This window comes from Peromyscus leucopus, chromosome 2, assembly GCF_004664715.2.
Source record: "Peromyscus leucopus breed LL Stock chromosome 2, UCI_PerLeu_2.1, whole genome shotgun sequence".
Lineage (NCBI taxonomy): Eukaryota > Metazoa > Chordata > Mammalia > Rodentia > Cricetidae > Peromyscus > Peromyscus leucopus.
Genome location: NC_051064.1, coordinates 58,476,023 through 58,504,016, shown reverse-complemented (window position 1 = coordinate 58,504,016; position 27,994 = coordinate 58,476,023). Strand labels below are relative to the sequence as shown.

General features: G+C 41.9%; 1 protein-coding gene across 2 annotated transcripts in view; it reads right to left on the bottom strand.

The window, feature by feature from the left end:
* Positions 1-8,303: 8,303 nt before the first annotated feature.
* Positions 8,304-27,994, bottom strand: part of Tgfbr1 (transforming growth factor beta receptor 1) — a 62,149-nt gene continuing 42,458 nt past the window's right edge. For both annotated transcript variants that reach the window (XM_028882773.2, XM_028882774.2), the window contains exons 4-9: positions 26,180-26,410; positions 20,507-20,674; positions 19,953-20,109; positions 17,650-17,774; positions 16,250-16,380; positions 8,304-12,578 (exon numbers count right to left, since the gene is read on the bottom strand). In XM_028882773.2, the coding sequence (XP_028738606.1) occupies positions 12,453-12,578; positions 16,250-16,380; positions 17,650-17,774; positions 19,953-20,109; positions 20,507-20,674; positions 26,180-26,410 (938 nt within the window). In that variant the 3' untranslated portion in view covers positions 8,304-12,452. The remainder of the gene's footprint in view (positions 12,579-16,249; positions 16,381-17,649; positions 17,775-19,952; positions 20,110-20,506; positions 20,675-26,179; positions 26,411-27,994) is intronic.

Sequence of the window (27,994 nt, the reverse complement as noted above, 5' to 3'; positions counted from 1 at the left end):
TAAGATGGCTCAGTAGATAAAGCACTTATCTCCAGGCCTAAGGATCTGAGTTCGATGCCCAGAACTCATGTAAAGGGAGACGAGAACTGACTCTACAAGTTATCTTCTGACCTCCACATGTGTGCTGTGGCATATATCATGGCCCCTCCAAATACTAAACAATAAAAACATAAAAAAAGAAAAAAGGAGCCGGGCAGTGGTGGCGCACGCCTTTAATCCCAGCACTTGGGAGGCAGAGCCAGGTGGATCTCTGAGTTCGAGGCCAGCCTGGTCTACAGAGTGAGATCCAGTACAGACTCCAAAACTACACAGAGAAGCTCTGTCTCAAAAAAACCATTAAAAAAAAAAAAAAGTAGGGCCAAGCTGGCTTCTAATTTTTATGTGGTGCTGGGAAGGCAAGCACTCTGCCAACAGCATTGTGCCAATCCTCTGTCTACTCTCCCAGCCACACTATAGTGCCAATCTCCTTTGTATATCTTCAGAGTTACATGTGACAGTTTGAATGAGAATGGCCCTCATAAGCTCATGTATCTAAATATTTGGTCCCCAGATAGTGGAACTGTTTGAGAAGGATTAGGAGGTGTGGCCTTATTGAAGGTGTGTCACTGGGGACTGGCTTTGGGGTTTCAAAAGCCCACCCCATTCTCAGCTAGCTCTTTCTTTCTGCCATGTGCTTGTGGATCAAGATGTAAGCTCTCAGCTACTGCTCCAGCACCATGCCTACCGTCTGCCGTGCTCCCTGTCACGGTAGTCACGGATTCTAACCCTCTGGAATTCTAAGCCCCAAATTAAATGCTTTCTTTTATAAGTTGTCTAGGTCATGGTGCTTCTCACAAAGTAACTAAGACATTACTTTAATTAAAAAAAAAAAAAATCCAAAAACTACATTCAACTTGAAGTCACCAACTGACACACAAATCTGACTTCCCACCATGCCACGGGGCCACTAGTGTAAAATACAAGGAATTATCAGAGCAATGGCATCTTCTCAGTGCTAGAAAGCAAGGCCAGAGTCTGAGAACACACCGGGAACTTGAGAGCAGAGGAGGATTAGCAGCGGAGAGCTCCAGGCATGAGGACCTTCCTTCTCAACAGGACCGCTGAGAACAGAACAGTGACATGTCACATCAGATCCAAGAAAGAGAAAGCAAGGGCCCTGGGGCAACCAACACCCACTTTCTCAGACATCCAACTAGACAACCTCCCTTCCTTCCTCCCTCCACATACCTGCAACCAGAAGCAACCAGCAGTGGGTGGCTTATTCAGGAAAGGCTATTAACTATGGATGCTGGAACTCAGGGGAAGCAGAGCAGGGCTTGAGGTGTATGGCATGGGGGGGGGGGCGGTGGAGACAATGGGGGAAGAAATTACTCTACCCAAGGAGAAAACACAGTAGGAGCTCTTTAGTCCATTGTTCAAGCCCTTGCTTACCCTGGCCCCACGACTGTGGACCCTGAAGCCAGCCCTGCCCTTTAGGGGAATAGACCACACCAGCCATCCCTAAGGATGGCTTCATTTATCAAAGTGCATGCAGAGCCATGAGTAATCACACACTGAAGAAGGAACAAGAAGAAAGAAGAGAGAAGACCAGCAAAGAGCAATATGCAAAAAGGAAAAAAAAAAAAAGCTCAAGTAACTAGTGTCTTTGGAGAGACTTGGGAGACTGGACAATCTCGGAAGGCAGAGCAGTTGCCATCAAAACAACAAGTAGTTTCTTCTAGAAATTGTAAGTGATGGTCTCCCCCTACCACACCCCCCAAATGCAGCAAACACAATGAGTAAGAAAGTGATCCTGGAAATGGCCAAAAAGTAGGCCAGGTACCAGGAAGTCTGAGAACAGAGGTCATGGGGAGGCTGTAAAGAGATGAGCCAGGAGGCGGTGGCGCACGCCTTTAATTTCAGCACTTGGGAGGCAGAGGCAGGTGATCTCTGAGTTTGAGGCCAGCCTGGTGTGAGTTCCAGGACAGCCAGGGCTACACAGAGAGACCCTGTCTCAAAACAAACAAACAAACAAACAAACAACAAACAAACAAACACACAAGACGAAAGAAGAGCTGGTGAATAGAAAAGATGCAGACGCCGGCACTCATCAGTTCAACAGGAAGTATCACAAAGGAAAGGGGTTGCAGGGAAGGGAGGGAATCAAAGGTGTAAGGGAGACCCTCCCTGACCTGGGAAAAAAGACAGTCTTCAGGTTTTACAAGCCCGCCAGGTGCCAAGCCGGGGAAATGGAACTAAAGCCCCATATGTAGACTGTGGTAGTTTGAATGCAATTGGCCCCCATAAGCTCATGGGGAGTGGCACTATTGGGAGGCGTGACTTTGTTAGAGTAGGTATGGCCTTGTAGGAGGAAGTGCATCACTGTAGGGGCGGGCTTTGAAGTCTCATATGTGTTCAAGCCACGCCCATTATCTCAGTTCACTTCCTCTTACCTGTAGGTCAAGATGAAGGACTCAGCTCCTTCTCCAGCACCAAGTCTGCCTGCATGCTGTCATGTCCCACCATGATGATAAATGACTAAACCTCTGAAATTGCAAGCCAGCCCATTACATGTTTTCCTTTATAAGAGTTGCCATGGTCATGTCTCTTCACAGCAATAGAAACCCCTGAGACATAAGACACTTGTAGTAACAAATTCAGGCATCCAAGAAAAAGACAGGAAGTCTTCCAAGTTTCCAGAAAGAAAAAAATAATAGGCCATCCACAAAGGAATCCACCAGACATCCCATCAGAAACGCTTTAAAAGCAAGCCCCTGAAGATCCAATGGAAAGTGGATCAGGTTCTGATTTACACCCCAGATTCAACCAGTCATCAACTATATTTGTAGGACATTTTTCCCATGTGCAGTCAGACTCTGAAATTACTCCAGGAAATACACGAGAGAACAGGCGGAGCCTAAGGATGTAACTTCAGAATGTGAGCTCAGGGCCTGGGGGTGTGGTTCAGGGGGTAGGAAAGGCACAGAGTTCCATCCCAGCAAGACAAAGAGACTAAGGCAAACAAATGAAAACAGGGGTGGGAAGGTAGGGGGGTTGGGGGGGTGGCTGAGGTAAAGCGAGTAAAGTGGAAACACAATGATGGAACTGAGTCCTGGCAGAGGAGAGGCTGGCCTTGGGTGGGTGGTTCCCTGTCCTCTATAGATCAGATCACCTTCTGTGGAGATGAATATGCACACATAACCACACCGTGGTTTTTCTTGGGTTTTTAAGTAGTCAGAAGGTCGAGTCTGAAAAGTCTTGACCATGGTTCCAGAGCAGAGTGGAAAGGTAACAGCCCAAAGAGTGAGGAGGATAGGGTCTTATGTACTGGTGTGGAACACACGCTGTACAGAAGCAACTGGAGATTGCAGAAAAGGAGGGATGGTGTGAGCCTGCGTGTGCAAGCAAGGGTGCACTTGTGAATGCTACATATCTTTATGTTTTACACGTATACATTTTACATGCATGGCAACACACTTGGGAATCTTGTGTTTTTCTTCTTACACTTACGTGAAATTTTTGGAAGCATGTACAATGTTTATAATCTAAAACTGTAAAAGAATAAAGTATTAAAGATCTACTTAATTTGCAGTCAGCCTTGGGGATGTACTGATCTTAAAAAGGACTCCAGCGAAATAAGTAAACCTGCGTCAAAAAGAACTCAGCTAAAGCCTCAGCTATTCTAATCCATACCAATAAATAATAAATAAAAATAAATAAAAAAATAAATAAACAACCCAAAAGCACAATGGAAGAGCAGCACTGCCCCCTTGTGGAGATGGACTGGAGAGCTCCAAATGAGGTCTTTCTGTTGTTAGGATTGGTTTTTTGTTTGTTTTGGCATGTTATCTTTTGAGACTTATGAACAGTTGAAAACAGGGCTATCTTCCACTGTAAGCATGCATAACAATCGATGTAAGCAATGGGGTCTTTGCTTACATCTTTACAGAGAGAACTTTGGGAAGGCATGGGACAATGTTTAAGAAAGATGGGGGAGGGGGGCTTGTTTCGTTTTGGAGATAGGGTCTCACTATGCAGCCCTGAGTGGCCTAGGAATCTCTAAGTTGACCAGACTGGCCTCAAACTGGCAGATATTTGCCTAAGCTCTGTTATCCCAGTAATGAGATTAAACATGTATTGCACTCTGGCCAGCGGTGGGGCTTGTTCACTATACTCGAGCCCAATGGAACATAATGTCAAATCTCTAATTTGGCTTTGCCAGGACAGAGATTGACGTGGGCCTAGGGAGATAAACAGGGCAGAACTGACAGGTAAGATTTTTTTTTTAATTTAGAAAAAAATTTTCAGTAAGTCTTACTTTGCATAAAAAATACTTAATGAAAACAGTGAATTCACCCTGATGTCTGAAAGTGAGCCTTTCCACCCCACATGTCCCAGCAAAGATGTTTGCATGTCAGAGGGAAGTTAGACTGCAGGACCTCTGCATACATGTATGTACCATTTCACAAGTAATTCTGGTGCCTACTCCACTAGGTCGGTGCAAGGCCCCAAAGTCACATGGACTGTCTTTGGAATGATTCAAACACAGCCGTGATTGCGGGCAGAATCCAGGAGGAATCAAAGCGCTTAACCTGGCAAGGCTTCCTACAGCCCAGACTACGGCAAGCCATAGCATCCATTTAACAAGCTCTCTGGGGCCTGTCCTGAGTCCAACTCTGGGGTAGGTGAGAGGGTTGTGGAAATAGATTAGACATGATCCTTGTTTGGGGGTTCGTTTAGATGGATGCCTGGAATAGCAGAAACAAAATGGACTGTGGAGCCATTCCAAGGAGATGCTTTAGAAGCAGTGTGTACTACTGAAAAAGAGCATCCCAAATATGCCACGCTCCCTGAGACTCCAAGGACTTAGCAGTTAGCATGTAAGTCATCCAACTATTTTGTTAATCCTTAGATGTTATGGGAATTCATTCCACCAATGACTTTGGGGTATCTGACCCAATGGGCGTGGTCATGTCTGCGTATGTGACCGCTTAAGTGGAGAGAGAGAGGGTTCTTGCTCTCTCTTGGGTCAAGCAGCAAGGAGCAACTTGCAGTTGGTTTCCATCACCCTTAGGCGGAATGGAGGACGACAGTTGGGTAAGTGGCAGGTGTTTATTTTGTTCTGTACCATTAAGTGTATTATCCCCATTTTACATTTTAATAAATTCTTGAGATCCTTTGACAGACTCTTATGGGTTCACATAACACTTAGATATTTGGTAAATGTGAAAACCAGCCGCTTCTTTCAGGGGGCTGGAGGCTAAAATGGGAGAAAAGCGCAGAGTGTGCCCACGGAGGACAGATGAACTAGCACAGGTAGTGTGGGAAGAACTGTTGAAGGAATGGCTTGGAGCTGAGCCTTGGGATGACTAAATGAGCAGGACGGAGGGCAGGGGCAAGGTGGCTCCAGTATCAAACTGAGCAGAAAAGGAACAGCAAGAAGCAACATTGATGACGGTCATTCAATATGGTGGCCGCAGAGTACTGGGTGAGAACAATGGCAGTCGGCAAGCTTTGTTTTCAGACTTATCAGGTAGGTTAAACATCGTAAAGTTTACTCATTGCATGTGCAGTGAATGAGGTTGAGTACATTTACACAAGAGTGAACCCGCCAAAATAGTTTGAGAGCATCCATGTTGTCCCAAAGTTCCCTCGTGCCTGTCACTAGCCCTTTGGTTCTGCTTGTCACTTGTGATTATGGAGGAATCCAGGGCTAGCGTCCTATGATGGTTAGGTGTTGCCAACTCGACAGACTCTAGAGCAGTGGTTCTCAGCCTTCCTACCGCTGCAACCCTTTACCACTGTGGTTTAACCCTTTAATGCTGTGGCGACCCCCAACCATAAAACTATTTTGATTGTTACTTCATAACTGTAATTTTGCCAGTTTCAAATCCTAATGTAAATTTGTTTTCTCATGGTCTTAGGAGACCCCTGTAAAAGGGTCTGTGGACCCTCAAACAGGTCATGATCCACAGGTTAAGAACCACTGCTCTAGAATCGCCTGTGAAATGGGCCCCTGGTCATACCTGTATATCCTATTCAATGCTTAGGATATTCTTAAAATAAACACTTGTTTATCTGATAATTCAGATTTCATTGGAAATATTGTATCTTATCTGACAAGTCTATTGCATATAAATCCATGGAAATGGAACTGCTGGGTCATTAAACAGGGTTATGTTTAGCCGTCTTAAGTAATCCAATTGGTTTCTGAAAGAGATTCTGCCACTTTACATAATCCCAGTAATGAGTGAAGGACTTTGCCAAGGAAAGTGTTAACACTTGGTATATATTGTCTTTTTCTTCTTCTTTTTTAACGACAGTCTTGCTATGTAGCCTAGGCAGGCCTTAAACTTTCAATCCTCCTGCCTCAGTCTCCCAAGTGCTGGGATTACAAGCACGTATCATCACCACCTGTCATCAATAGTCTCTATGAAGAATTAATAGCCATCATGTGTCTTCTTAGGAAAATGCCTTACAAATTCTCAGCCATTTTTCAATTGGATTGTCTTACTGATTTTTATGAGTTCTTCATATATTTGCACCAATGATGGCTCAAAGGGTGTTTGCCACCAACCTAACAAACTTGGGTTCGAGTCTCCACAAGTCTACATGGCAGAGAGAACCTAATCCCTCAGGTTGTTCTGTGCACTATGATGCACAAATATGCACCCCCACACATATACAGTAAATGTAATTTTAATGTTCTTTATAAATCCTACAAGTCTTTTCAGGTATATAATTTGCAGATGCTTTCAGTTTGGTTTGTCCCTTTACTCTTAATGGTGTTTTGTTTGCCCTAAAAGACCTTTAATTTTGATGAAGTCCGATTTATCTATTTGTTTTCTTAATGGGTTTTGTTGAAGTCTTTCCCATGTTTTTTTGTATTTCCTTCTAGGCTCCATACAGCAAAACTGGGAAGTCAAAAAGATTTAACTAACCCTCTTGCTATCTTTTTCCTTTCTCTGGCCATCCCCAGCACCATCTGCTAAAGCTATCCTCTCTCTCACTTGGTCATTGTAATATATTATAGTATACTTTTAAGGGTTCATTCCCCAAACTTGTTTCATTGCTCTGAATGTCTACCTTTATGCCAACAAACACTCCAGAAGAGGATGTCAGATCCTTTGTAGATAAGAGTTACTGTGGATCAAGATGTATTTTTTACTCTCCACTCCTTCTCCAGCACCATGTCTACCTGCATGCCACCATGTCCTGTCATGATAACGGACTAAACCTCTGAAAATGTAAGTCAACCCCAATTAAATGTTTCCTTTGTAATAGTGACTCTTCACAGCAACAGAAATCCTAAGACAGCTATTATGTGTTTTCCCCATAATTTCACCTTAAACTATTTACATCTGAATCTAAAGAGTACCTCTGTGGGTACTTTAAACTGATATTCTTCTAACAGTTCTACCATTAATGGCTTTTGAATTTTGTTTAGAGACAGATTATGCTATGTAGCCCAAGCTCCCTTGAGACATGCAGGCCCAGGCTATCCCAAACTTGGGATTGTTGGACCTCTACCTCCTGCATGTTGAAATTATAAGCAGGCACCACCATAACTGGCTCATTTAATGAAATTATTAGTTAAACCATGCCTGCCATTTTGCAAATGCCTCAAAAGTCTAAGGCCCTTTTATTCTGTTCTGTTTTTTATATTAAATATTTTTACTGTTCTATTCTTGTTTTTGCTGTTATTCCAACCAATATTTGAGTGATGTTTCTAGTGGTTGCTCTAGGCTGCAATAATATGCATGTCAATCACAATCTTTGGATTGAGGCTCAAGTAATTCCAATAAAACACAGGTTTGTTCCAGCACTATTCTATTTCCTCATCTCCCATGTGCTGTCATACTCTGTCTCTATGCCGTAGACATAACAGTAGTCCTCTATGTAATTACTGCTTTATACAGCTTAATGAAAAGAATATACATAATTATTGTGGTAGCCCAATGTCTCCCCACACTTGGCATCTGACTATTTAATCCAGCATGAACTTTGGTGCTAAAGTGGAAGGGATGATATGGAGATTACTAGTCAGGGAGAACAGCCTAGTTTGCCTCCACGAGGCCCAGGAGCAAAGCAGAAAAAACAGATGCAATGTAAAAGCAGAGGTGAGAGAGGCAGGGAAGAAAATGTGGGAAGGAGCTGCAGCTGTGGCTGGCGTAGGTAACGGAAGGGGACCACCAGCCATGGAGAGTGGGTAGCTTCTAGACACTCGGTTCTACAAACTCATGAACAGTAGATTCTTATGATACCCTGACTGAGCTTGGGAGCTTATTCAATTTTGTCTTCCAGAAAAGAATGCAGCCACTGGCACTGGTGGGAAAAAGTAGTTTATTGGCATTGTTTCCATTTTCTATTGTAGTGTTAGGACGTAACTTATGCATCTCCCTAGTTTCTATTTACAGTTCATCTGGAATATTACTACACATACCCATGTACAATTTTAAAAACTTATGGGGAAACGCAGTTTGTTTTTCTCTCTTCTTCACAGGCTTCTCAAAATCATTCAACTTCAATGAAAACTTCTATGGACATCTGTACATCTCTGAAAGGGCAGAGATCACACCAACAGAGTCGAAAGATTTTTTTCACAAACACAATAAAATACAGAAAACAAAGTATAGATGATGTTATCTGGGGTACAAATATGAACAATACAGTACCATCTGAGTAACTTAGCAACATAATACTCACACTTTATAGAAATAAAACTGCAAACCTGGAGGATGCTGACAAATATTAAACATTATATACACAATGAGGTAAATGTACCTTGGTCTCTTGAGAGGTAATTTAAGTTTAAAGCAAATGACATTTTGAAGCATCTCCTTGACCCATAAAGAAATATCAAATACTCCATTCCATTGGCACAATGTGAAAAAGGGATTATCAAAACACAGTTCATGATACTCAACTCACAAATCTCATTGAAAAGTAAAAACAAATTCACTTTAAGTTTTAAGAAAGGTTGAATGTTACTGACCACTTTTTAAAAATGTTTACAAGTAAGAGTGCATAACAGGATTGAAAATAATGTACTGACAGCCCTCAGCTTTCCTAGAGAGAGCCCACAGAAATTTCAACATCCAACACATGAAGCTGCACTGCCATCCAGAACTATTCTTCAGAATCTCAACACATTGATTGACATGTTCTGCTGAACTGTAAGAGAACAACATCTGGAATCTCCACATGTGGAGCCAGAACACTCCCAGGACCAAGGAACAAAGAAATGACTTACGACCATTCCTTCAGTGCATGGAGTGAAAACATAGACTTTTGCTATGTCTACTGGGCAGATTTTGGTGTGAATGTTAATTAGTACTTCGTCCTTGGTTTTACGTATCTGACAATTGGGGAAAGAGTCAAACATGTATGGACTGCAAAACAGTCAAGTGACCACTTAAATCTGTAGTGAGAACCAAAGTGTGGAATTCTTGATGGCCACGGCACCACACAGGGCCTCAAGGCACTTCTTGAGTACTATTGTAGTAGAAGGATTCCAGGCTCAGCTCCTCAGGCCTTACTGTTCTACTAGGAACACAGCTAGCCACTATTTCTGAGGCAGCGCCTGCTGCCACCTGGCTGTCACCCAGAGCTAACTCTCAGAGGTCACCACTCTGCCCAGAGCTAACATCAAAGCAGAGCTACCAACGGGAGCATTCCCAGCCCCATACTTGCAGACCACTCCCTGTGACACCCAATGACACGAACAAGTGGAAAAATGTCACACAGCTTCTATTAACCACTTCATTTTAGGTCTCAAAAGCAGTTCTTCAGTCCAAAGGCTGGAGGTGGGGTGGGGACAAAAGTCTCTGAGCCTGGGGCCAGCAGAAAGGCAGACTAGGAAAAACACAGTTGAAAATACATGGGGCCCAGGTGGTCTACGCCTCAGTGAGTCCTAATTCCCTCACGCTCTCTCTGCCAGGGTACTGACAAGTCAGAAGATGTGTTGTAGCAATACTACATCTTGGTGCACACGCATGCACACACGCATGCGTGGTTTTTGACAGACAATATACACGGAAGAATATATTACAAAATGACATGAATGTATTTTTCTAATCAGATGTGTCTGTAGTCACAGCCACAGTAACCATGACCTATCTCAGCTTTTAAGTTATTTTCATTTTCATATTGGCCACTTGGGGATTATCAAACTATCCCTGGACAAAAATTAGCTATAAATATGTAAACTCAATTGAGAACTAAATTCCAACTTTAAAAAAGTTCCCTGATTTCATCAAAAGCACATTTTATCCACTTAGGCAAGAACAACATGATTCTTCAGCTTCTGATGTGATGAGAAGCATCTTCAGAAAATCCCATTTCCTTGCATGAAAGTGAGAAACCGTATTACAACTTTAACTCAGACAACTTTTGGTATGTTCTTAAAATTATATAAAAATAGTTTTAGTGATAAAATGCATTGGTCCCCTGGATTTCCATAAAACAGATCTCAAAGGGTTAGAAATGGAAAGAACAAAAAACAAACAAAGGCCCCAAAAGTACCTGATCATAGCACTAGAGCTCACTAAGCAGGTGACAGAACACAACTGTAACAACGAACCGTCACGCTTGCCTACACTGATGAATCGTAGTTACAGAAAAAACGCAAATTTGTATTAAAAAATACTCAACGAAGCACTTTTCCCCATGATGTTTTTAAATACATGAAATTGACACTAATGCCTACGCAACATGTCATTCATCCTACAGTTCCTTTGGTTTAAGACCAAATAGTCTTCAAATGGATTCTAGGTTTGAGATAAGACATTAACAGAAAACAGCTGCTTCAGCATCAACAGTCACAATCTCTTCTTGACTAACACTAAAGGTTATTTTGACCTTTTTATCTGGGAATTGGTGTCACTATGTGCAATATCTTGCCTCAAGCAATGATAACATTTTTCCCTCAGAATATGATCACAGTGATAAAAAGGACTTTGAAAGCCATATGAGCCCTGCAAAGACTCCAGACCAGTGAGAAGACCTAACAGGCTGACTTTGAACATTTCATATGGCCAAGAATATATATGAAAAGAGATTCTCTACTCACAGTGGCTGTTAGCTGCCACTTCTCCCAGTATCAGGGGGCACTGTACTCAGTGCTACCATGTAATCATGCAGTTTGCAAGATCTACACATGAGATTAAGAAAGACCAAATTCAAAGCTGCCTTCCTCAGAGTGTAGTGACCTCAGAACTCCATTAACTCTACCCTTCCCAAGATAGAATCCACAAATACTTACAGCTACATAGCATGTGAAAGTCAAATACACCTGTTACATATTCAAATTAACTCTCTCTGCCTTCTTAGAAAAGGCCTATCATTTAACATTAACCACATTTGAATTTTAAATGCAATTCACTTCAAAAAAGAAAAAAAAAACAGTCTTTGATCAGATAAAGAAAAAAATGGCTTACAGAAAAGCATACAACTTTTCACAAGGCAGTAGACAAACCTCTCCTTTTAGAAGAATGAGTCTGTATGCCAAAATGATTAAATCCATAAAGCACTGTACGTGTCTGAAGTGCCACTTCATTTTTAAAATAAACTCAGAAAACACATCTCAACTGCAAAGCTCCAAAGCTCGATGTGGGGATATTCCCACATGACCGATAACTCTGGTTATTAATGCTACTGCATTGCCTCAGTGGTTCAAGCACATTTGGGTAGGAGAAAGGCATAAATACTGAATGACATCTACCACAAAAACTCTTAAAAACAAAAACAAACCCAGAAAAGATTTAGGTTACTCAGAAAAATAAAGGTTTTGAATGAAAACGATACAGGACTTAGCACAGACTTTGAGCAGTTCTGTTCGTTTCCATTTAGAAAGACACAGAAGTGGCACGCACTTACTGGTGTAGCACAAGCCACTTTGAAGGCATGTTGTGTTGAGTGTGAAGGAGCAGGAGCCGTACACAAATACAACTGCATCAGTTGTGCTCCTCACACCTACACGAGGTTGTTTCTTTTCGACTACAGAGTTTTAGGTGTTAGTTTAAGATCCTGAAAGATTATCGAACAGTACATTCAAAGTAAATCAAGGAAACTAGTGGTTCAGAATCCTCTGAGAATGTACTAACCGGGAGTGAAAATCACAAGTGCTTCATCTAACGCCACACTGCAGCTCCTTCGCCCTCAGGGATGACCACCAGCACAGCAGCTCCCTAAGGGCCAGCAGTCATCTTTTACAAACAAGCTTTGTTAATAAAAACAAAAGGAGACTACACAACATTCTCTAACTGTCCTGGGAAGAACCATCCATAGTGCACAGAAAGGATCCCGTGGCCGCCTCTGGGCCCAGAGAAAGCCTGGGAAGCTTTCAATTGACCATATTCCACTGCAGCAAGAGGAAGCAGCGCCCTCCGTTCTCTCAGTGAGGTAGAACAATCGGCCTCCCAAACACACCCAGGAGCAGATCTGAAGAGAGCAGAGTTCCCACGAAGCTTCAGTTACATTTTGATGCCTTCCTGTTGGCTGAGCTGTGACAATGTTTTTTTAATCCGCAAAGCTGTCAGCCTAGCTGCTCCATTGGCATACCAACATTCTCTCATAATTTTAGCCATTACTCTCAAGGCCTACAAGAAAATATGAGAAAAATAATGAATGCATACATACCATTTGCCATTAATCTGGGAAGAACTTCCACCTGTGACTTTTAAAAATACATATAAGGGTCATATTCTAGCACTGTTTGTAGTAGCAAATGTGGACTTTAGTTCCCATCAAGATTCAGGTGCCAGCTGCTGGAGAGGCTGTGGACAGGGGAGCTTTCTCAGGAGACCTCAAAAGGCTAAATCATGAATCAGCACTGAGTCAAAGAGCCACAATGCCACCTAAGCCACTGGGTGAGAACTTAACTTCAGTTTTAAGTACTTTAGAGCAAAGCTTAGGGGAGAAAGTAGGGAGAAGAGCTCAAAGTGCTAGAACCCCGGCCTGGGCCACCCTAACATTTCACAGCTAGGAACCCAGCCACCTCTCCATCTCAGCAGAAGGCTTGAGGGTTTGTATCTGAGAAAAGACGGATCTCTAGTTCCAGAGCATAAGGGCAGACATCTCACACTAGAAGCATACTGGATTCTCATACTGTAAGCTTTCTCCCCCAACAGGGCAGTAGTACTTGCACACAGTCTTCTGGGGTGGATGCTGAAGGTATCTCCTCTGGAGATTTGGGCAGCCCAAGAGAACAGGCCTGAATAGATTACCAACTGTGACTTTCTAAGAAAACAACCCAGAGATAACTTAAAGAGAACTTAAGTAAGCTCTAGTCAACCCAGAGATAACTTAAAGAGAACTTAAGTAAGCTCTAGTCTTGTTGGCAGGAGTTCTACTGTACCTAAACCCTCATTAAAAGTGAAAAGGGTCTGATCATACATTGAAAAAAGTAACATGCAATGGAGAAACTGAAACCAACAGAAGAGGTGAAGAAAAACAACAAAAGGAAATGGGAGGCTATCCGAGACTTCAGAAGTATTTCTTAGAAAATACAAGCCCCTAGATATAAAGGACCATGTACAGCAATGCATTCATACACATTCACTTAAATATTTTTAAATGCCTATCCTTTAACAAATGTTTGTACATGTTAGATTTAGCAGTGAACAAATTTATGAAATCCCTGTCCTCAAAAAGCTTGCATTCCAGAGATAAACCAATTAATAAATTACTGTGAAATACAGACCTTCAAGGTGGTGGATGTCAAGAAGAAAAACAATTTAGAGGAGAGGAAACATGCCAAGGGAGGAAAGCACTATTCTCAGTAGGAGGGGAAATGTCTACTCTGAACAGAGTCCTGAAAGACAGGAGTAAACAAAGAGACAGGAAGATGGAGGCCCAGGAAGGACAGAAAAAAAAAAAGAAAGCAAAAGGAATTCCAGGAAAAAGGCCACACAGAAGGCCCTAGAAGAGACATTTACGCATTTGCCAATTTGGGGGTATGTGTGTACACCTCTGCATGTGCTGCTGGACACTGAACTAGGGCCTCACACACTAGGCAGGCACTCGAGCACTAAGCTGTATGCTGAATTTAGGGTATTTCTCAGTTTTTATTCTGAAGTAAGTCTCACTACATTACCAGGGCTGGCCTTACACTAGAGCTCAGTAGCCCAGGCAGGACTTGAGCTTGTGACCTTCCTGTCATAGCCTCCTGAGCAGTTGGGATTAGAGGCCTGTGCCAGCAAGCTTAGTCAGTTCCATACTCTTATGTGTTGCAACTAAGAGACTTGCAAGCCCTAGAAAAGTAGAAACTTGAGCTAGCAGTAAGTACACAGAAAACTAGTAATCAAACTGAGAAAATAACATGGCAGTGAAGGCTTACCACAATAGTAACCGCACCGCACATGTTCTTAATGTTAATCGATTTCTTCTTGCTTAAAAGCCATCTGTCTTTAAACTGATTCATTTATTAAATGTGTGTGAGAGCACTTCTAGTCTGCACTCTCAAGTACCCAGAGACAGTTTTACCCAGAGCACACCCTCATCTGTCGAGTTCTATCACATGAAGACTCTGAGCACACTCTGAGCTGTCTCCTCTGGGTCTGCACACTGCATTTTGCTTAAGTTGCCATACCAAAAAAAATTGTTTTTTAACTCTTAAAAACTTCTTAAGGAAAAGAAAAATATCCTTTCTCTTTAAGTTTGCTTTCCCCATGTAATCTGTTATTAACGTTTGGGTATGTGTCCTACCTGGACCTTTTTTCTAGGAATGTATAAGTTTGGTACTTTTCCAACAATAAACAGTAGAGCTTTGTAGACATTACCAGACTACAAAATACCACCTTGGTATAACTCCTTAGGGCCCCATTAAGAGATCTAACATTGTTATTTTGAGATAGGGTCTCATACAGCCCAGGCTGGCCAGAAACTGGCTGAAGTTAAGCTCCAACTCCTGTTCCTCCAGCTTTACCTTTGGAATATTGGGATACCAGGCCTGTGTACCACCCCCCTGCCTGAAAGTGATACTGGGGAGCAATTCCTAGACCTCTGGTATGCTAAGCTTGCACTCTACCAACTCAGCCACACCCCAGAGGGAGCACACTGATGTCAGTGGAGAACTACTGAGGTGTCCAGCTCTTCTTTCTTTTTTACAAAGTCCACCTAAACTAAGAAACTTCAAGTCTGGAAGGCACATCCTGCTGCACTATCATAATAGTAACAGCTGTCAATAAAATCTGTCTAATGACTTCTTTGAATTTACAGCTAAGAATGAATTCCTACAATATTCTGTAAGAGCTGGGGATGACATACTCAGACTCTGTTGGAAAGCACCTCCTCCCTCCTGAGGAGCAGCCCTATACAGTCCTAGGAACAAGTCATACATCTGAAGCTTTCCAATGATTGTACCCAAGCTCCTTGTCTCACAAAGGTGTGCCTAAGTTCCAGAGAACTGATGCAACCTGTCCACTTCTAAGTCTGAAAGGGAGCTAAGCCAGTACTGACAGTCCTCCTCATTCTTGACCAGTGTCTGTCACAGTACTCTGGGCTACATGGCTGAAGGAGGTATTCATTTCAACAGCAGGCACCTTATTTCACTTGGCAGATCTAACAATGTTCAGACATGCCACTGACCACTACAAATGTTTCATAGTTCTTTTAATACGCTCAAGAAAAGCAAACTAATTATTTTTGTTTATTTGTTTATGAAAAAGAAAAAGAGTCTGAGAATTTTTCCTTACAGAAGAGTGACGAATTTCTGCCTCTAAGCAGAAACAGTTGAGTGTGGTGATATTTTATTTATGCACCCCGGTAAAGCTGGGGATCAGAGGAAAAAGCCAACCACTATACTAAACATAGAGGTCAGGCAGTGGTAGCACAGGCCCTTAATCCTATCATTCAGGAGGCAGAGATTTGTCTGGATCTCTGTGAGTTCAAGGCCACACTGGGAACAGAGCCAGGCCTGGTGGCACACGCCTTTAATCCCAGCACTAGTTAACCATAGAGGTGTGGAGGTCTGTACAGACAGACAGGAAGTGATAGAGCTGGGCAGAAATAGGAAGTGATGAAGCTAGGCGGTGAGAAGAAGTAAGATGGCAGGGCACAGAAAAGTATATAGGCATTGCGTATACAGGAAGTAGCTCTCTCTTGGGCTGAGGATTTCCTTGTGGTAAGAACTTGTGGCTGTGGCTTGTTCTATCCCTCTGATCTTTCAGCTTTCACCCCAATATCTGGCTCCAGGTTTTTTATTAATAAGACCTTTTAAGATTCATGTTTCAGTGGAGCAAACAGCCTCATATCAAAAGGAAACACTTACTTCACAGCTCTGCCATCTGTTTGGAATATTTGGCCTTAACTTCTGTTCACAAACTACTTTTCTCATTTCTTCAACTGATGGATCAGAAGGTACAAGATCATAATAAGGCAGCTGGTAGTCTTCATGAATTCCTGTATTGGTTTAAAAAAAAAAAAAAACCCAATTTAACCAGCTACTGCCACATCACTAGAGAGGATTACTTGAGAGGCTCATTACTGTGGTCTGTCTCTACGTTGGGTAGGTGAAGTAAGGTTCACAGCTTTATGTATCTCACTCACATCTGCATCAATAACCCACCACTTAAGTCATCACTGGGCCTGAACTTTTGTGAAGGATAGTGTTGCCGACTTGACAAAATCTAGAATCACCTGGAAGACAGACCTTTAGGCAAGCCTGAGGGTTTATTTTGATTAACAGAATTGACATTGGAGGATTCATCTTAATTACAGGCAGGACTACTTCCTGGGCAAGGGATCCTGGAGTGCAGTGTATAAATAAAGAAAGCTAGCTGAGCATCAGCATGCACTCACTACTCTGCTGCATGGCTATGGATGTCATGTGACCAGCTTCCTCAAGCTCCTGCCACGGTGACTTCCCTCCATGACAGCTATCTATAACTTGGAACCGTGAGTCCTCCCTTAGACTGCCTTTGTTGGAGCACTGTATCACAGCGATGGGAAAGAAACCAAGGACACTTGGAACCCAGTGTGCTGTGATGACCAGGTTGACACTTTGACTAGAACGCCACCAGGTAGAAGATGAGACATTAAGGTGACTGCAGTCTCTCTCTGGATGCATTATATACTCTTATAAGGAGAAGTGAATCCCACAAATCCCTCTACCTGCTTGGGCCTGTTAATAACATGTCCTATGCTATAGCACCAAACGTATTCTGTCCCTCACTATCTCAAAACCTTCATGTTCTAAGTCTCAACCCAGATTCCTAAGCCCAAGAGATAGTGTTTTGAGCAAACACTGATATATTAAGTTCTCAATCTAATATAAAACCAAAATTTAAAACAAACTAAATCTAAAAAGTACCCAATGTTAGTGCAATTATCTTTATATGTATATGGATCCTCAACAATCAAGCTGGAGAAAACTATAGTCTTTAAAAACAAAAAGATGTTGTAGCCAAGTCCATACTAGAAGCCATTTCTCAGGTGGCCTTTCAAATAGCTGAATTCAAGATAACAAGGGGCAGGTTCTGACACTGTCTTAGACTAAACAGCAACAGAAGACACCGGCTAAAGCTGTGTATTGGCAGGGTTTATCTTTTGTTCCTGTGGCATTCTCAGTGGTCACCAGTCAGACTACTGACTATAGAATTTCAGTCAAGAGGAAAGACAATTCTTGACTAACTCTCATGACAAACTACTGGGGGAAGGAGAGAGATTTACCACCAATGGAACAGCGTCGAGCAATTTCCCAGAACACTAAGCCCATTGCATAGATGTCAGCACGTTTGAAGGATTCAAAATGTTTCATATTTATAGAGTCATCTAGAACTTCAGGGGCCATGTACCTAAAAAAGAAGTCAGCATTTTAGTGGAATAGATAGCACATTAGTTTTTAACTGTTTCATCCACTGGTTTTTCCTTCTGGGAAAAACACAGACACACAGGGTCTCACTATGAAGCCTTAGCTGGCTTGAAGAGTTACTATATAGACTAGGCTAGCTTAGAAATCCACCTGCTTCTTCCTCTTAAGTGTCCAGATTAAAGGTATACACTATCAAAACCAGTAAATTTCTTCTCTTTTTGTTGTGGTTCTGCTGTTTATAAAAAATGATTCGCACTTCCTATAAAAAAATTTCCCAGGTACATAAAGTACAAGGTGAAAAAAAATCACCCCCTTACCGTGAGTGTTAACACACGGGTCATTCCTTTCAGACACCTCCTTATACAGACACACACATAAAATAACATATAACTGAGATCATATCAGACTCAAGCAAAATATCAAGTCTCTAACCTGGTTTGCAAACTAATGATGCTGACTAAATCCCATGAAACATTGAAATGGCAGTTCCATGCCATCTGCCTTCTGATCATTATTTATCAAAGACACACAATGAATAGCTGTGGCTGTTACAAATACCCTATGTACATCACCCTCATGTACTATTTAGAGACTACATATTTTAATCTGGAAGGCTTTTCACCCAAACAGTAAAAAACAGGAAAGAAGAATGGGACAAATGAAAAGATAAGAGGAATGTCAGTCATGCTGATGCTACATTACCAATTACTGGGTTCTGAAGTTTCTTTCTTTCTTTTTTCTTTTTTTAGTTTTTAGAGACAGAGTTTCTCTGTGTAACCCTGGATGTCCTGTTGCTCTGTAGACCAGGCTGGCCTGGAACTCAAAGATTTGTCTGCTTCTGCCTTTCAAGTACAGGAAATAAAGTTGTGTACCTCCACTGCCTGGCTCTGCTATGAAGTTTCTAAAAATCTGCTTTAGTTACATGTCCTACAGACCACTACTGAGGCTTACTCAGCCAGTCATGAATTTTGCCAAGTCCCATGGAACCCAGAAATTGTAATTACAATTGAGATAAACTAAAGCTGCTGGTTTTCTCCAAGTTCAAGGAATTAGTTTTGAAGAAATGTTGTAAAGTGATGTTTAAACACAGTAAGGCTGAGTCCATCTCAGCTTGTCAGCCACATTACTTAAGCAACAAGGCGGTTTTTTCATCTGAATTAATAGTGACAATGCCATCTATGGAGGTTCTTTTGAAAACGCAAGAATGTGACACATTAATAAAAGTGTATTAGGCACTTCATCAAATACCTGGAACACAAAACCGCTCCTAAGCTTCTTGCAATCCAATGGAATACGCAGACCCAGACACATAAGCGGACAGTTAGAAAGAACATAATGTGAGAACAGTTACAGTAAGTGCCTCCTATAGTCATTTATTATTGTGCTGTGCCAGGCACATATAAGGGTCCTGAGGACCAGAAAAGGCTTCCTTGAGACAGGAGGGATATTAAGGAAACAATAAGGGATGTATACGAGTTAAGGACAGCATACACAAAAGTTCTAAGGAAGAAAGACAACAGTAAATACAAAAACAGGCTTGCTATAGAACAGAAACTATGGCAGCTGTAGACCACCATTAGTTATTATTTGTGTGGTTTGAATGAAAATGACCCCCATAGGGAGCGGCACTATTAGCAGGTGTGGTCTTGTGGGAGGAAGTGTGTCACTGTGAAAGTGGGCTTTGAGGTCTCATATGTGCTCAAGCCCAGTGAAAAAGACCACTTATTGATGCCTGCATATCAAGATGCAAAACTCTTAGCTCCTTCTCTAGCACCATGTCTGCCTGTACACCACTATGTCCCACCCACCATGATGATAATGCACTGGTCCTCTGAACTGTAAGTGAGCCACCACAATGAAATGTTTTCCTTTAGAAGAGTTTCTGTGGTCATAGTGTGTCTTCATAGCAATAGAAACCTTAACTAAAACATTATTGTTCTTAGAACTAACCTAGTTAAGTTAATGATAATACTTTCTGGAAGGGCTGCTCTATCAATAGGCTTGTTTTCAAGTTAGGTAACTAGGCTTCAAAGTAGCAAAGACTCTAAAAGCCTGTGAACAGTCTAATAAAGGACCAAGTTTGAGTTGAGACACATATAAAGTAGGAAAGAAAAGAAGTTGACATAAGGCATTATTAAAACCATTTATTCCCTCAGTGTACCTTTTAGTGCCTACTCTGTGGTTTGGAGCAATATCAATTGTATCTGTGGCAGAATCGTGTCTCACTGCCAGTCCCAAGTCTGCAATACAGCAGGTTCCATTCTTCTTCACCAAGATATTCTTTGATTTCAAATCTCTGTGAGCAATAGCTGGCTTTCCTATTGGAAACCAAAAGTTAGACATGACTGCTTAACAGGTGATACCAATCACAACTCACTTTAGGTCCCAAAGCTTCACCTGTCCCAGGGTGAAGGCACTTGAGTTACACCACCTATAACAACTACACTACTACTAACCTCAGTGAATCACTGTGCCAAAAGGGACGAAGTTCTGTTTAAATCTTCAGACAACATAAATCTAAGAACTAAAAAACTAAGGTGAAAACGTTTGTTTGTTGATCTCTAAGTAAATTTCCAGATTTCTGAGATTTTCATTGGGAAAACATTCAAATTTTTTAAAGCTACATATTTCCAGTTAGGTTTCGAGTTCTGAGTATGTATTAATTGCATTCACTGGAACTTAAATTTAAATAACAGAAACTATAGAAAGTGTTACCTTGGGTACCAACAATCTCCATGTGAAGATGGGCAAGACCGCTTGCGGTGGACAGAGCCAGTTTGATCATCCCTTCTACTGTAACAGTGTATCTATTCAAGTAATCAAAAAGGGATCCATGCTCGTGGTAATCCGACACCAGCCACAGCTGAGTCCAGGTGCCATTGTCTGCAAATCAGACATACATTTCAGTTGGACTGCCGAGCACTTACAGTCCACTCAAGCTGTTACCATTTTTCACTATCAATCTTGATCACACAACTGCAACATAATATCCCCTTAAGTTTGCACGAATTCCTTTCACATTCAAAAATTCAGTCTTTCTACACTTTTATGTGCATATACTTCAGACCCTCGGAGTGTATCCCTTATTCTTGAGATTAAAGCAAGGATAACTAACTCATTTAAGAAAAAAAGGAATCATGTTGATTTCTTCATCCTACAGAGAAGCAGAGCTGAGACTCCTCAATGCCTAGGAAGGTACCTGGGTCTGATCAGTTAGTGTTCCAGCTTTCTTCTGGAGGGGGAAGGAAGGGCAGCAAGGAGTGGGATGAGAAACATCCAGGGAGCCCAGCACGGCCTCAGTGTGGATGGAAGAGCATGTGACAAAACTGAAGTGAGCGTTGTGAGAACTGACAAGCTTTAGCGACAGACTGTACAGTCCTCAAAGACGCCAGACAAGCTGATTATAATTCCAATGTTGCTACCTCAGATAAACAAAAATAGTGGTACCTCTGATGCTCAGACAGGAACTGAAGTGTCAGAGGAGAAAGCTGAAAAGACTAAGACTAAGTCTCATTTTACCCAAGGTGATTTGGAACCTAAACAACTTGGAATGTGGGTGCTAGGAGTTCCTTGATAAGCTGATACATGCATCTGAAATGTGTTTTCCCAAAGGAGTAACAGTAAGGATGCTAGTTAAATAGTATTTAACTTAGAAGTAGATGGGAAAACAAGAGACAACACAATCCAGTAAAAGATATATACCCTTAAGTCATATACTGGCTAGTTTTATGTCAACCTGACATAAGCTAGAGTCATTTGAGAAAAAGGAATCTCAACTGAGAAAAAGTCCCTACTAAGTTGGTTTGTGGATAAGTCTGAATGAACAATGGGGCTGGGGGTGAGGAAGGGGAAGAGTCACTCACTATGGGCAGTGCCACCCCTAGGCTTGTGGTCCTGAGTGCTAAAAGAAAGTCATGGGTAGCAAGCCAGTAAAAAAAGCATTCCTCCATGGCCTCTGTTTCATTTCCTGCCTCCAGTTTCTGCTCTGACTTCCTTTCATATGGCCTGTGATTGTGATAGGTAAGCTGAAATAAACCCTTATGTCCCCAGTTTGGTTTTGGTCATAGTGCTTTCACAGCAATAGAAAACCTAACTAAAACAAGTCATACTGACCCAGGCAGGAATCCAGGGTCTGTATGCTATTGACTACATGGCCTTGGACAAGTTTCTCAATGGACTTGTGCTTTTTTTATACAACAAGAACAACAACTTACTTTGAAGACTCTTTAGATGTTAAAAGAGAATACAGAACTAGATTTCTTTTTAAAGTAGATAATACAATGTTTGACACATGAGAACTTAAAATGGGCTGATCTCTACTAGCCATAAACAAAAGGACAAAAAAACATAAAATAAGATCTGCATCTTTTAGGGTGTGGCACACACCTTTAATTCCAACACTCAGGAGGCAGAAACAGGTTTATCTCTGTTGGAGGCCAGTCTGGTCTACACATTGAGTTCCAGAACAACCAGGGCTACAGAGAGATCCTGTCTTGAAAAATCAACAACAAAAAACAAAACAACAAAGGGGGGGGGGGAGACAGTGAGAGAGAGAGAAAGAGAGAGACAGAGAGGGAAGGTGAGAGATCAAGAAAGAAGATGGAACTACAGAATCTGGAGATTCTTTTATTTTTAATTGTATTTTATGCTTGGGTGTTTTGCTTGCATGTACGGCTGTTTACCACTTGTGTGCCTAGTGTTCATGGAGGCCAGAAAAGGGTATCAGATCCCCTGGAACTGGAGTTGCAGACAGCTGTAAGCTACCATGTGGGTGCCAGGAGTTTAACCTGGGCTCTGAGCCATCTCTTTAGCCCCATGCAAAGTAGTTCTTAGTACTTCCAAAAAGAACTTAAGAGGTGAGTGATACTAGTTTTTTTCTTCTCTTTTTTTCCTTTTTTTTAAAAACTGTTCTTCCTGCATTTCAGAAAGTCTTTTTCTTGGTATGGGTACATCACTAGCTCATGTGCATGTCTGTTAACCATAACTGTGTTCTGAAAGGCTCAAAAACACAACAGCTAGAGAACATGGTAGGAAAGGGAGATTTCCTGAAGTATTCAACCAGGGAAGAAGAGGGAAGAGGCTATACATACAAAGATAGCTGTCCAAGAGGCTGGAGAGATGACTCAACAGTTAAGAACACATACAGCTCTTGAGGAGATCAGAGCTCAGCTCCCAGCACCCTACTGGGCAGCTCACAAGTACCTGTAACTCCAGCCCCAGGAGAACCTATGTGTCTGGCCTTCTTGGGCACCTGTACTCAAGCACACATACCTACACACAAATACACTCACATACATATAATTTAAAGTAAATCTTTTAATTTTGTTGTTTAAGGCTGGCCTAGGCAAAATTAACCAAATCAAGAGGATGAAGATAAAGAAAAAGAGAACTGGGGTAGGAAGTCTAGGTTCTGCCCATTAACACCTCATCAAGAAAAAAGGGATGGGACAAAGCCAGTAGGGTCAGTCAGTTCCCACTGTGACCACCAGATGACAGCATCCACTTGACTGCTGCTTGAACAAATGGCACTTCAGGGCACAACAGGTTCAGCAGTTTGCACCTGTGTGTTGTAACCTGGACCATGACTGATGGAAGCCTATAAGAGGTTTAAGCTTCAAGTGCAAATGAGAGGATAGTAGAATTTGAAATCACAAATCTGGGTAAGTCCTTTAAGGGAACAATCACTGTTTGTAAAATGAGAGCCTTCTTACAAATCAGAAGAGTAAGCTTGAGAAAACAAGCAAATAGTAGGCTGATATTGACACACACTGTAATCTCAGCGATGAGGATGGAGTGAGGAAGATCATGAGTTCAAAGCCAGCTTTGAACAAAAGAAAATATAAACAAAAACTATAAAAATGCAATAAAAATGTCTCGAGAATTGGGTGAGGGAACTAAACGGTCAAAACAGAAGCAAGTGAGGACCAAGGGCAGTCAAACTGTCATCACTACTTTAGTTTCCTTCTCTCTTTTTCAATTCAATACTGGATTGCTAGGAGCCACAATAATCACGGCCTACTTACTACCCATTAGTGCTCCTACCGCAATCGAACACCATAAGCCTCATGATGTGAGAGCCTAAGAAGTGGACAACACGGCTGGTGAGTGTTTTAGGGAACCAAGGAAAACCAAGCAGACTGGGCCCTGCAGTGTAATCCTAAGTGTAATTTGAGACGCTTCAGAGACAAGCCTGTCTGTATGTCTGTGAGGGTGGTTCCAGAGGTTTAAGTGAGGCGAGGAGAGCCACCCTCAACACAGACAGCGCTGCTCCATGGCTGCAGTGGAGGACACAGGGCTGCACACCGCCCTCTGCTTCCGAGGGCAGAGGCGACACCACCACCATCGCCCTCACGCTGCTGCCACCACGCCTTCCCTCAGGAACCAAAAGAAATCCTTCCGTTCTAAAGTTGCTCCTGCCAGGTATTTTGCCCCAATAGTGACATAAGTGAACTAACACAGTCTCTAAATTTAATGAATGGTAAAATAAACTAAAAAAATAGAGACACAAAAAATTGTAAAGCCCCTCATGTGACCACCTGACATTAGAAAAAGAGAAGGACAGCCTCCTTCAGGTCTCACCAAGACACAAATGACAGTCACTGTTGTGGGGTCTACAAAGTGAGATCCAGGACAGGCAAAGCTACACAGAGAAACCCTGTCTTGAAGAAAACAAAAACAAAAAAGGAAAGCAGGAAATAGATTAGATTTGGGGCTAGGACGGCAAAAATTGGGTCACAATGTAAGTCCCCAGCAGATGTGGGAGGAGGAACTGTGGCATAAAGGTACTAACGGAGCCATGAAGCAGAAGCGGGGTCCAGGTCACTGCTGGCAGTCACCCCTCCTTCTGACTCCACAGACGCAGCTTCCTTGCTTCTTGAGCATGTGCCCTGACCCCATCTCACACCTGCACTACGTTATCTGCAGTCTTCATGTGGCTCCAGTAGCAAGGCAATTTGAGAGAAACCACTTTGGTTTACCCGAGCTTCCTTACAGTACTGAGGAATGATTTAACCCCTGCCAGGTCACAACAGAATACCCTGACAAATTATTTTGACTTTCCTCAAAAATAAGGCCATGTGGATGGAGATACAGCAGAGTTGTAAAGCACTTGTCTAGCATGTAGAAACCACAGGAACAACAGGACTGAATGAGGAAAGCTGGTCAATACTGAGGTAACCTACTAATCCAGCACTCTGTGTGTGTGTGTGTGTGTTGTGTGTGCGTGCGCGCGCGCGCGCAGGTCTATATGGAAATATCCTACTAAATATCCAGTACTGGGTAGGGGTGGAGAGGTAGGGATAGACAGATGGACTGACCTATACTGAGATGTTCTACCAACCACAGCATTGGGTGTGTATGTGAGGAGATTGGTCTACACTGAGATGTCTTATTGATCTCACCTCAAATTCTGAATAACCAGTTTATAGTTTTTTCCTTCTATCTTATGACTGTACTCAACTAATGGTCAGATTTAAAAAAACAGAAGTATACAGCATTTTTATAGTTTTTTATCTATTTTATAAATCAATAAAAGATTTAGAAATATACTGTCATGGGTCTGTAAGATGGCTCAGTGGGTAAAGATACTTGCTGCCAATCCAGTGCTGATGACTTGAGTTCAATCCTTGGAACCCACATGGTAGAAGGAAAAGACTATAACAAGTTGTCCTCTAACTTCCATATGTGCACAGTAGCACACAAAATAAATTCTTATTTCTAAAAGATAATGTTTGACGTAATCAATCTTACCTTTATAAAAAATATCTGTTCAGGCAGTGGTGGCGCACACCTTAATCCCAGCACTTGGGAGGCAGGGGCAGGAAGATCGAGTAAGTTCGAGGCCAGCCTGGTCTACAGAGTGAGATCCAGGACAGGCTCCAAAGCTACACAGAGAAACCCTGTCTCGGAAAACCAAGCAAATCTGTTTCTCACCAAATCCGATGGCGTTTAGTAATCATCTCTGTAAAAACAAAGCTCTTCTAGACTTTGTTATATTCCACTACAAGTAAGGAAATGGGGCTGAGAAGATGGCTCAATTGGTGGCATGGCTGTCATGCATGCCTGAGGATCTAAGTTCAGACTCCCAGCATCCATGTAAACTCCAGATGTGGTGATGCACACCTGTAATCCCAATGCTGGGCAGGTTGATGGATCCCTGACATTTCTAGCAAATCAGTCTGGACAAACAGACGTGTTCCAGGTTCACTGAGACATCATCTCAAAAATTAGGTGGAGAGTGATTGTTAGAGATACTCAACATCATCCACACTCATGCACCCCTGCACAAGTGCATGTGTGTATGCGCGCGCACACATACACACACACACACACACACACACACACACACACACACACACACACACACACGAGAAAGGAAACATCAGTGACCTTTGTTGTCTGCTGCTATAAATCCTAGGATGTTTTCATGGCGTAACATCACAGTCTGATAAATCTCTGCCTCGCGGAACCACGAACGTTCTTCCCTAGAAGAGAATATCTTCACAGCAACTTCTTCTCCCCGCCACTTGCCTCGCCAAACTTCTCCAAACCGACCTTTGCCAATGCTTTCTTGTAACACGATGGTCCTGGCAATTGTTCTCTGAACAAGCAATGGTAAACCTACATACAAAAATAAGTACAGCAAAAATCATCAGCAGTCCACATCTCACACATGACAGACAGCCGGCAATGCAAATGCAGAGGCAGGTACTGTTCTTTAAGGCTTGCTTTGCTGGAAAAAGACTACATTTGCCTCCCCCAACCCCAAAAAATGAAAAGGGAAAAACCAATAGTAAATACAGTAAAAGAATCCAGAGACAACTGCCTAGAGATTTGGGGAAGTAAGCTGAACTTTTCCTTTAATGGATGGGGGAAAGAAGAGAGAAGGAAGAACGTGGTTACACAGGAATATCCAGCAAAGGCAGATAAAGAAATAAACAAGGTATCTTTTGGGTACCAGTCTCATTCATGAGAGAGGATATTAATGAAAGTGGAAGAAAAGATAAGCTGTCACCAGAAGATAAAAAATTTAAAATCTAGTAACTGCTTTACTTATAGGAGGAGAAAAAGAACATGAACACAACAAACAGAAGTAAATTCTGACCTAACTTTTATTAAATCATTAAAAAATGCCACAAAAACCATTTCAAGGCAAGGAATGTACTCGCTAGAACCTGGCTACTTACCTGAACTAGTATGTGAAAGAAATGCACTGGTTCTCAGCCTTCTAATGCTGCAACCCTTTAACACAGTTCCTCATGTTGTAGGGATGGACCCCCAACATAAAATTATTTTCATTGCAACTTCGTAACTATTTTGCTACTATTATAAAACGTAATGTAAATATTTGGGTTTTCCGATGGTCTTTGGCAACCCCTGTGAAAGAGGTCACAACCCACACGTTGAGAACCACTGATAAAAAGTAACTTACTCCAGCAAGGTACTTGTATTTTTTAAATTAGTTAACTTTGTCTTATTCTAAAGTATGTGTTTTTAAAACAATTATACTTCACTTAGTGATTTACAACAATTTAGTATTTATAACAATTAAGAGTTTCTAGATTTGGGGCAATAATTATCATCTCTCACTCATCCACTAAGGAGTTGTCATTTTAGTTTTTACTTTGTTTTATTGTGTGTATGTACATGAGAGTGTGCAGTGTGTGTTTATGTGTATATTAGGTACATGTGTGTATGCATGTATGTAAGGGCCAAAACCCAACCTTCTTAGGCACCAGCCACCTTAGTTTTTTAATGTTTCTCACACTGGGGTTGACCAAACAGACTAGGTTGACTGCCCTCCTCACTGCCAGAATTACAAGGGTTTGTGTCACCATGCTGGTGTTTTACCATGGATTCTGAGGGGTTGAATTTGGGTCCCAATGCTTATACAAAAAGTAGTTTACCAACCCCAGGAACTGTCATTTTAAATTACACTAACACTAACAAGTAAAATACCAATGTGCATTATGTTCTATATTAATACTTACTTGTGTAATTTATAGACAGACAAAATGTGTGTCACTCATAATCTACCCTCACAAGCCAGTGTGGTGGTTTGAATAAGAATGGCCCACATAGGCTCATGTATTTGAATATTTGGTCTCAGTTGATGGAACTGTTTGGGAGGATTAGGAGGTGTGGCCTTGTTGTAAGAGGTATATCACGACAGGTGAGGGAGCTTCGAGGACTTCAATGATGCCA